Genomic DNA, 11,160 nt, shown 5'->3' with positions numbered 1-11,160 from the left:
TATATATATATATATATATATATATATATATATATATATATATATATATATATATTATTAATACTCACTAGTTTAGTAATTATTTTTAAATGCCAATTTTTTAATTATTTTTTTCTAAAATTAAATGGAATTTATTTTTATATATATATTGGGGTTTTTAAAATTAAATTTTTTAAAATTAATTTTAAAATTCGACTATGAATTTGGACGTTTTCTTAAAAATAAAAATAAACAACAAAAACGATTGTTAAACGAGATTTTAAAGATCAATAAAAGGAGCGAAAATGGTAACGTATTATAGTTCAACGTTGTCTTATAACTCCGAACAACTAAAATATCGACTTTTGTTGAGAATGGGTTGAAGTAAGAAAAATATAAGTATAGATCATGAAATTTAAGAGTAAATAAAAATGATTAGTTTAAAGACGATTCTGGCGTAGACCTCGATTAGGAGACTGAGTCCTCTTCTGATGGGGTTAGACTTCGACTGCTCAAGGCTCCTAGCCTAGAATTCTTGAAGGATGTAAGATCACTTCCTTCCTTGTTGCGGTGGATTTTGGTTGAAAGATTTTGATTTTCGGTGGTAAAGGCATTTGAGCCGAGGCTAGTCTTTAGGAACGAGTGACCTGCGAAGGCAAACTCTCAGTGATCTGGGCTGATGAAATTGGATCACGGGAAGATTGTGTAGATAACGGAGAAGGCTTTCCACGCTCGTAATATGGGGAACCTAACGGACAAAACAAGGAAATGAAAAAAGGGGAGCCCTTTAAAGAAGATTGAGTGAATAGGCTAACTATTAGCCGTTACCACTCGATTCCCGACTATGCAACGTTAATCCTTGTTGGGTGTCCCAAACAAGAAATAAGAAGAGAGTCAGTGGTCTATGTCATTGCACGTCTTTTCCCTTTGGTTGAAGTGGTTGCTAGTCTTTGGATCAGGCCGGTAGCTGCGGATCTTCTCCTTCATGATGTTGAACCACCATGTTTCTAGTCAACACCAACTCGATCAACTCTAGAGCCTATCAATCTTTGAGCTTCTACTATATTTTTGGAAAACGTCAACTAGATCAACCATAGAGCCTACTGATCTTTGAGTTTTTACTATGTTTATGGATAGCATCAACTCGATCAACTCTAGATCCTATCGATTCTTGAGCTTCCACTACATTTACCGACAACGTTAACTAGAACAACCCTAAAGTCTACTGATCCTTAAGTTTCTACTATGTTTTTCAAAAGATCAACTGGATTAACTCTAGAGCCTATCGATTCTTGAGTTTCCACTAGACCGTAGTCATGGAATCCAACTTCAACCCGGACAAAGATTCATGAAGATCTTGTTAGTAAAAATAATCTTTAATCTGCATTTTCTTTAAATCGGTTTTTGAACTTTCCGTACTAAAAAATTGTGGCAAATCTCTCCTATCTGTAATGTCATTTTTTCGGATCGTACGACTCATATACTCGATTTAAACGAAGAACATGAAGAACAAAAAAGAGAAGATGTAAAGAGAAATATACGTGGTAACATCAAAATAGAAAACTCCACGACTATACGTTTATATATTAATGATTTCAAGTAGTATTTTATATCTATATTTAGCTTGTCCGAATGATATATTTATGGATTGGTTTGAAGATTCAATCCAAATTTGGTTCAAACCGATGCTATAAGGTGACTATATCTAATCTTATGAACGATTAACATAGACCAATCTGACTTAGTCAAACGTTGATTTTTAGATGAGCTTGGATCAAACTTGAGTCCAGTTTCGTGTTTGGCCCGTGTTGAGAAAAATTAGTAACCAGACGGATTTTTCTTTTTCGGTTCTACATAAAATTTTTGTTAATAAGAAAAAAAAATTATTTTTTAAGAAGCATAGACTAAAAAAAACTAGAAACATAAAAATTTCTTAGTACTAACTAGCACCGATGTTAATAGGACAGGGCGGAGATGGGAAAACGTTTCTCGTTTCCATCTCTGCCACCTATTTCAATTTCCATCATCGCCAAATTTCTCTTTTATTTTTGTGGAAAGGGAGCAGAGATTTTCTGTGAATTTTTTTTCATTTATTATTCTTAAAAAAAACAGCTATTTTAATTAAAAATGGTATAAAAATATTAATAAATTAATATATTCTATTGATTTAAATTTTCAAATTTTAATATTACATCGATTTTAAAATATTTTTAGGATGATTTTTAATTCAAATATTATCATAAAAAAAAACATAAAAATTAATTAATTTATTTTTTTAATATAGAAAAAAAGCGCATATATATATATATATTAAACGGAGTGGGACTGTGATGAAGAATATTCCAATCTGCCGTATTTATCTTGAAAAAAATATTCTTCACTTTTTCTTTCGTTCTCTAGATGTAGCTAGGGGCGAGTAGCCACAGATAAAATGGACATTTCTACCCCTCCCGATTGGGAGATATTACCACAATATTTCTATCTTAAGATGATTTTATAAATAAATGAAAAGGTGTATAGGCTAAGTTCTGCTAGGGGTGTACATGGTTCGGGTTGGGTTGGGTTGAGCGATTTTTTTGACCCAACCCAAAAGTTCGGGTTGGTTGGATTGGTAACCCAACCCAACCCAAAACTTTTCACGACCCGACCCAACCCAACCCTCTTTTTTCGAGTTGGGTTGTTAATTTTTTTTTTAAAAGTTTTATATATCCACAATTTATAATTATTCGGATACAATCTTATATAAAATATATTAAAAATTTACAAACAAACACAAATTAATCCATAATTATTAAAAAAAAAAAATTCAATAAAAAACAACGAGCGAAAATTGTAACATATTAACATAATTCGAGTGAAAATTGTGACATATTAATATAGTTCAACATGTCATAAAAGTAAACAATGCCGGACATTTCTTAAAAATGAGTTAAAATAGAAAAACATAAAGGATATATCATGAAATTAAATAAACAATAAAAATGATTAGTTGATATTGTATATAACACAAAAAAAAAACATATAAAAATATTTTAGTTGAAATATGTTTACTTACTTGATATGATTGGATAAAGATAAATAGCCTAAATTATTAAAATAATATATATATATATATATATATATATATATATATATATATATATATATATATATAAATAAATTGTGATATAATAATATTACTAAAAAAATAAATACTTTAGAATGGTTGGTATATATTTAAATATATTTAAACTAGAATTTATAAATATAATAACGTTAGCAACAAATATAAAATAAATATATTAGAACAAAATTGTAACGCCCGCTCATCGTCAACGCGATTAACAGGGGTTACCATCATCAACGACAACATACTCTAATACCCAATCATAATCTCAAAATATTTAAAAAAAAACATCCAGTAAAACATTTAAAACCAATGCTATTTAAACTTAAACCAACCGAAGTAAATTCTTGACAGCGAAAACATAAATATACAAAACAGACACAGACATGGATTCCCAGTAGTCTTCAGTCCGCTGGTCTCGTCCTCGGTTGGCCTGCATCATCTAAATCTGGAAAGAAAAGTTATAATAATTTTGATGAGTAATTAGATTACTCAGTAAGTAGCTAGCTTATCATTCAAGAGTTCATAACTAATCTTTCCAGGTGTTTTTAGGTTTTATTCATCATTGACTCCTAGTTCTCTTACTAGGGTCATCTGTTCGTTAATGAGGTATCTCAGCTACCTCCAGCTAGGTTACTGACTCTCTCTCTCGATATGCTTATCTAGAATTTTCGGACTCGTATGTAAGACTCACTCTCGGTCAAATACGGCCCGTCTACTAATTGCTCTGGCGGCCTGTTTATCTCATATACCAACGGTCAGGAGTACTCATGCTCCCTGACTTAGCACACAGCGCGTTGGCCAGGAACTCCGCGGGAATTAGTAGACTATCATACTCAGTAAATAAGCCATAGCTCAACCACCAATAAGCATATCTAGAGTCATAACCTTTCCATTAACATGCATAACATACTCACAGTTGCTGCATGCTTTCATACATGTATCATGATCAACACGTAGAACATTCTGACAATCGTTTATATTACGCTTACATCACAGGCAAGCAGTCACAATATACAATAAGCACTAAATATCATCAAACCTCATCATAACTTATTAAGCTCTTAATCAGGTAAACAACATACTCACATGTTGTAAAACAAGTTAAGAACTAGTTCAAAGGTTGATACGCTACTTACCTGGTTTCGAATCCCTTTCTCTCTTGATTGTACATTTAATAGGGTATTTCAACACAATTCCTTCCAATTAGACCTATATTTCACCATTTTCAAGGTAAGTATAGATCAATCTAGGTAGAACAGGTCAAAACAAATCGAACGGGACAAACCGGGAACCGAACTGACACTTCACGCGCCTCGGTGTGTCTGTCCCACGCGCCAGTCGCACGCCCAGTCGCGGCCCTCACGCGCCTGCGTGTAGTGCACGCGCTTCTTCTTCTTCCTTGTGTTTTTCTGAAATTTTCCCATCTTTTCTGTTAATACCTACTATATCCCGAAGCCATATCCTCCTTCCACGGTTCGAATTTCATCCTGATTCTTTCTACAAATTTATAGATCTCCTTATTACGTTTCTAACAAGCCCTATTTCATAACTTATTATACAATACGAACCAAGATATCGAGATTTAAAGGTTCGGTGATATGGGTTTTTTGTTACCTTTGCGACAACCGCTTAAATCAGCTTAGTTCAGAGCTTCAATGGCTAAAAAGCCTTCACAATCGTCTCCCCATCCTCATGTTTGGACGTTGTCACAACAAACGCCAAAAAAAAACTTAAGGTTTTGCCGGAAAACACGGATTATAATACTCTCTGTTTTCTGTTTCCCTCTTCCTCTGTTTCTTCGATATTATTTGGTGCTTCCTCGTCGGCCTTGCCAAAGCCAACCACCACCCCCATCCATAACACTAACACAAAATAAACCACCCTTCTTCCTCCCACACCTCCATCTTCCTCTCTTTTCTTTCTTTTCCCTTCAACCATCTGTCCATTCTTCCTTTCTCCATGGCAGCAGCTTCAAGCTGCTGCTGTCTTCTTCTTTTTTTTATATTTTTTATTATTATTATTATTATTATTATTATTTATTTATATTTTTATTTAATTAATTAATTAATTTATTTATTTATTATTTTCGGGTTATTACAATTTTATCAAAATTTAGAATTACTTATCTATAGAATATAATTTATAAACATTGAACTAGCAAAGTACATAATAGAGTTTTTTAAATATATTTAAACTAAAATTTATAATATTTTTAAAAATATATATATATAAAAGAAAAAAATTTTTTAAATATATTTAAACTAAAATTTATAATATTTTTAAAAATATATATATATAAAAGAAAAAAAAGAATATAATTTATGAACATTGAAGAATTTTTTAATTTTAAAAATATATATATATAAAAGAAAAAAAAGAATATAATTTATGAACATTGAAGAATTTTTTAAATATATTTAAACTAAAATTTATAATATTTTTAAAAATATATATATATAAAAGAAAAAAATTTTTTAAATATATTTAAACTAAAATTTATAATATTTTTAAAAATATATATATATAAAAGAAAAAAAAGAATATAATTTATGAACATTGAAGAATTTTTAATAATTTTAAAAATATATATATATAAAAGAAAAAAAAGAATATAATTTATGAACATTGAAGAATTTTTTAAATATATTTAAACTAAAATTTATAATATTTTTAAAAATATATATATATAAAAGAAAAAAAAAACACATATTTTTGCCCGGATTCGAACCCAAGTGTGAATTTTCTTCAACCGGCCATAGGACCACTCTGGCAAACCTATTAAAATTTAGTGAATTTTAATATATTCTATATATTTAAATTTGGCTTGGGTCAACCCAAGGGATTTACCCACGAACCCGAAACCGAACCGATTTAATTCGAGATCAGAAAAATGAACCCACCCTGCCTGCTAATCCAACCCAACCCAACCGTTATAGTTAGAGTTGGGTTGGTAGGAGTTGTCAATGTAGCTTCTGCCATTGAGAGTCCAACAAAATTCTTGGGTGATTACAATTCTTGGGTGATTACAATTCTTGGGTGAATTTCTTCTCCACCATTTCTGCAGCAGCATGCTTTTGAAGAGTTCCATTTTCAATCCCGTTCCGACTTCGCCGCCTCTGCTTCCCCCTCTCTTCTCCGGCTCCCCTTCCAGGTTCCATCACTCTCTTAATTTACTCTCTCTTTCATTGTGTCAATTCTATTCCATTTTCTGCTTTTGTAGTCGTTTTCTTTCCGTTTATTTGCTCTCGTTCTATTTTGTTGGATTCTTGTGTCTGTTTGTGTGTATGCAGGGCAAATCTTACTGAAAATATAGCCATTGAGGGCCGTAACCTCACCTTCTCGATCACGACGCGGCAGGGCAAAATTGTGCCTATTCTTAGGGATTGCTCGCTCCGGATTCCGTCAGGTCAGTTTTGGATGCTTCTTGGACCTAATGGCTGTGGAAAATCCACTCTCTTGAAGGTACAATCCAGATTCACTCACGTTTCCCTTTCTGTAATCTGTATTTGAAGGATTTGGATTGTGATACAGAGGCCTGATTGAGCATTTTTTTCCCTCTTTGAAAGAAGTTTTCTGTTGTTTAGAATAAAATTGAGTCCATACATGTTTCATAACTATTATCTAAAAGAAAAAACAAAAGAAGAGAAAATAGTGACTTCGCTATGCATTGCACTAACATTTTTTTTTAATGACAAACGAAATTTGTTCATTCAATTAATGAAAAGAGACCAATGCTTAAAGAATGAAAGCTTCCCAAAGGAGTAAAAAGAAGCGACCAAGTAGGATTATCCAAAAAATTCTGAAACATTTCTCAAAAAAGAAAAAAAAAATTATCCTACCAAAACACCGAAATAGAAGTCGAGAATGCTGAGCTCCGAGCAAAAGAGATTGAAGGAGGGAGGAGCCAAGGGAATCTGAAGAAAATTGATTTTGGAGGCTGAAAAGAAATTCCAAACAAACCAGAAGATTCTTACCAAACTGAAGCAGAAAATTGGAAGAAACTGATAAAGAGAAGAACAGAAACCCATAAAAGCGTAATCCAATTCCATATTAACAGTTTTGAAAACAAATTAGAAAATTGTTCTGATCTGAACGTGATTTGTCAAGCATGCCGAAAATCCTTACTGTCTTGTATTTTGCATAATATAGTGAAGTCACTTGACAAATATGCTATAACACTAATCTCTGTGGAGGTTCCATCTACTCTAATGCAAGCTTTGGGAGATAATAAGGATGTTATGCATTATGTTTATAGCCTGGGGCTTGAACCTTCGACTTTAGAAAGCATCTTCTTACATTTCAAGTTCTCATTGAGACAACTCTTTGGGTATTGCGATTTACGACTCGTATTTCTTAGTATCCAAAAGAGTACAAAATTTAACACCACTATCAAATGGGCCCTAATATGTCACCATACTTTTGTAGTTCAATAGATCAAATGATGCAAGTTATAAGTCCTCGATGTGTTCACTATGTAGGTCTTGGCTGGTCTTTTGAATGCGTCAACTGGTGCAGTATACGTCAAGAAGCCTAAGTGCTTTGTCTTCCAAAACCCCGACTATCAGGTTACCTTCCTTCATCGTTTTAACCTTCGGTTGGTATATGATAAAATTATAGCTGAATTTAACACCTTGGAAGAGAATTTACTGTTATGGCACAGTTTCTCTTTTTAAGTAAGTAAATATGTTCTGTTTTAACTGTGTGCCTTTTGCTCTTGAAGTAATTGTTGGGTTATTTTGATGTAGTTGGTTTTGCATCAGAGCCACATTGAAAGTTATTATATTAGTTACTACTAACTAGCTATAGTCAGCTCATCCATCCTCTAGAGGACATCTGTATTCTATTTGTGAAACCATCATCAAAACCTAATGCCATTGATTTGAAGAATGGACTTTGTTAGATGAAGTACAACAAAAGTAGTGTTTGAACTCTGTAACTATGAGATATGAATGTAAGAAATACATGACTGATTACTGACTCAACAATATTACTTTCATCTTTGAAAAAGTAGGGGGTGTTGCATCTTAAACTGTCAATTTGTGTTTGATTAATTCTTGTTGTTGACATTGTTACTTAAATGTTGATTGGGAATGTTGACTGTTCAATGGAGTAATTATTTAACATGATATGGCAACAATTAGTATGGGAGAGTGGACTAGTTGAACAAAACAAGTTTGGGTTGGTCAATTTTTTTTTGATTTTATATAGCCTGCCCGTCCCACCAAAATTTTATGCCACTTTATCCTTATTTTATCTAGTTGACATATTTCCTTTTGTCATGTCATTTACAACTTGTTATCCAAATTGTAAGTATTGTTAATATTTTAGTACCAATAATAATGGTATGAACTTAATAAATCAATAAAAAAAAAGTTTAGGAATACAATTGAAGCTTTTGAGAGTTTAGTATCAACACGACTGAATTCAGGGACTAGGTTTGAAATTTGACCTAAAATATATCCTTAGAAGATGGTAGAAACAGCAAGCACAAAGTTGCCGGCTTGAGAAAATCTATTGAATTTCAAACATGCATATGCATTCTTGCAAACAAACAAGCTGTACAGGTTTATCATCTTTCTTTTTGCTCGTATTGTTGTAAGGAACATCTGCTGCAAATAATTCTTTTGTTTGCCAGGTTGTGATGCCTACTGTGGAAGCTGACGTTGCATTTGGCCTCGGTAAGTTAAATCTGACCAATGAAGAAGTTAAATCAAGGGTTCTGGAAGCTCTGAGCTCGGTTGGCATGTCCAGCTACCTTCAGGCAAGTCATATAGTTTTGTAGTTTATCAAAATAGGAAGTTATAAACAACAGCTGAAGTTAGTTTGAAAGTTCCTAATTCTTGTTCCTCAGAGATCCGTTCAAACGCTGAGTGGTGGTCAGAAGCAAAGGGTTGCCATTGCTGGTGCTTTGGCTGAAGCATGTAAAGTGCTTCTATTAGATGAACTGACCACATTCCTCGATGAGAAGGATCAGGTATTTCCTATCATACAAGTAGATTTGTGAATGTTCCATCACATAATCCCAATGGTAGAATTTGACATGCTGTGCTGATTATTGCAAACAAATCTGGTCTCCACCCACTCCCTAGGCGGCCAATGTGATAGGCTTGGAATGTTCAGAGATATCCTTCAAAATTTGGTTCATGGTTTAAGTTGAAAATTATTAATTAAAACCTCGATTAGATAGGTGAAACTTTTCTAGCAATTCGCAGGGTAGGTCATGAGCATAATAATTTATTTACTAGAAACTTGATATAGACACACGTTTTCTTCATTTACTTAATCCTTAAATTCGTACACGAGCAAGGGTTGGAAGTCATATGTAGCATCAAAGTTTCAAAACAAATTTAAGTTCTTATTATTATGACATATTAATGATAAGGACTAAAATAGCCCTTTTTATGCACAATAAAGTTCTGGTTAAACTATTAAAGATAAATTAATGTGGTATCAAGTTTCTAAATAAATTTCATGTAGTATGGAGACTAAAATAGAACATTTTAAAGATAGAGAAACTAAAATAGACCATTTAAATTTTAGGAGACAAAACGAAATATGTAGGAAAGTCCTTGGACCAAAATAAAATTTAAACAAACCATTTACTTTTTTGAGGTTGTATCTATCCTCTTATTTTGTTATCCTTTTTCCACATTTTCTTTTCTAAATCAGATGGGGGTGATCAAAGCAGTTAGGAATTCTTTGCACAATTCTGAAGATGTTACAGCATTATGGGTGACCCATCGCTTAGAAGAACTCGAGTATGCTGATGGCGCTATCTACATGGAAGACGGGAAAGTCATCATGCATGGTGATGTGGAAAGTGTCCAAAGTTTTATCAAAACGAAACAATCAGATTATATCAAGCGTATTTACTATTCGTGACTGTCATCTCTCTTTCAAGTGATGTTTTTCTTGTTACATTATTATAACATTGCATTATATAGTTTTGTATCATCTAGTTCCATAGTAAAATCATTCAGTTGTTGCATTATTTCATTACATAATGAAGAAAGTTTTTATACTCCTTTTCTGCTTCCATCTAATTAACCTTGATGAATATATCAACCGCTATATATTGGCTGTAACGTCATATGCTTTATGGCAATTACCTTCTGATATACTATGCGCTTTCTTATGACAAGTATTATATCATATGAAATATTATCCGGTACAATATTTTGGCTTCTTGAAGTTTATTAGCATATGTCTGGATTTGGTTGAATACTTTTTGTTGGCTGTTTGTGCTTTTTTGGAGTCTGAAGATTAATCAGGTTTGATTTAAGCACAAGTTCAGGTTTGACTTAGAGCTCGTGATAAATCCGTTACAAGTCCAAGTGAAGAGGTCCTTGAAGCTAGCATCGCGGTGTGACATCGAGGCTAGCATCGTGGTGTTAGAAGAAGTCTACTGGAACTCATGTTACAGGTAAATTTACAAATGATCTATTCGATGAGTTGATATACATTCAAGGAAGCTTATGAGATTTGTATTGATCTTTTCTTATTATAATCTTCTCAACCGAGATTACAATCTAGTGAATGATGATTGAAGATCCAAATACATAAAAATCTCTATTACAAATTCTCTTATTTTTAGTGTCTTGATTTGTCAGAAGGGAAATTGAAGATCTTAAAATCTCTTCAAAGTCCTAATAGTTGGAACGGGGTATCAAATTAAACCCACTATTTATCTTGCCATTTGATACTGCCTGCAGCTATGGCTGCATTTCATGATGTGTTTCATGTCTCTATGTCATGTAGATATATAGCATACCCATCACATATTATATACTTGGATCTATTCCACTTGAGGGAAGATCTGAGTTATGCAGAAAGGTCTACATAAATTTGTACAAGAGAAATAAAGACTTTGCATAAGAGGGAGATGACACCTGCAAAAGTATTATGGGAGAATCATCTATTGAAGCAACCTGAGAATGAGAAGATGAAATAAAGACCAATTACCCAAAGTTGTTTAAGAACTAGACTTTTTTAGGGATGAAAGCTTTTAAGGAGGAAAGAAATCGTAGTACAAAAAAAAAAAAAAAAAAAAAAAAAAAAAAAAAAAAAAAAAA

General features: G+C 32.5%; 1 protein-coding gene across 1 annotated transcript in view; it reads left to right on the top strand.

Annotated features, from left to right (window-relative positions):
* The window catches only part of LOC111438351 (ABC transporter I family member 10), a 16,713-nt gene extending 6,600 nt beyond the window's left edge, over positions 1–10,113 (top strand). Inside the window, exons 3-8 of the mRNA XM_023076256.1 lie at positions 6,126–6,239; positions 6,379–6,550; positions 7,567–7,653; positions 8,724–8,849; positions 8,940–9,062; positions 9,758–10,113. Coding sequence (XP_022932024.1) covers positions 6,157–6,239; positions 6,379–6,550; positions 7,567–7,653; positions 8,724–8,849; positions 8,940–9,062; positions 9,758–9,970 — 804 coding nt within the window. The 5' untranslated portion in view covers positions 6,126–6,156 and the 3' untranslated portion in view covers positions 9,971–10,113. The remainder of the gene's footprint in view (positions 1–6,125; positions 6,240–6,378; positions 6,551–7,566; positions 7,654–8,723; positions 8,850–8,939; positions 9,063–9,757) is intronic.
* Positions 10,114–11,160: the final 1,047 nt, after the last annotated feature.

Source organism: Cucurbita moschata, unplaced genomic scaffold (assembly GCF_002738365.1).
Source record: "Cucurbita moschata cultivar Rifu unplaced genomic scaffold, Cmos_1.0 Cmo_Scf00073, whole genome shotgun sequence".
NCBI classification, from domain to species: Eukaryota; Viridiplantae; Streptophyta; class Magnoliopsida; order Cucurbitales; family Cucurbitaceae; genus Cucurbita; species Cucurbita moschata.
This window is presented reverse-complemented; position numbering and strand designations above follow the sequence as displayed.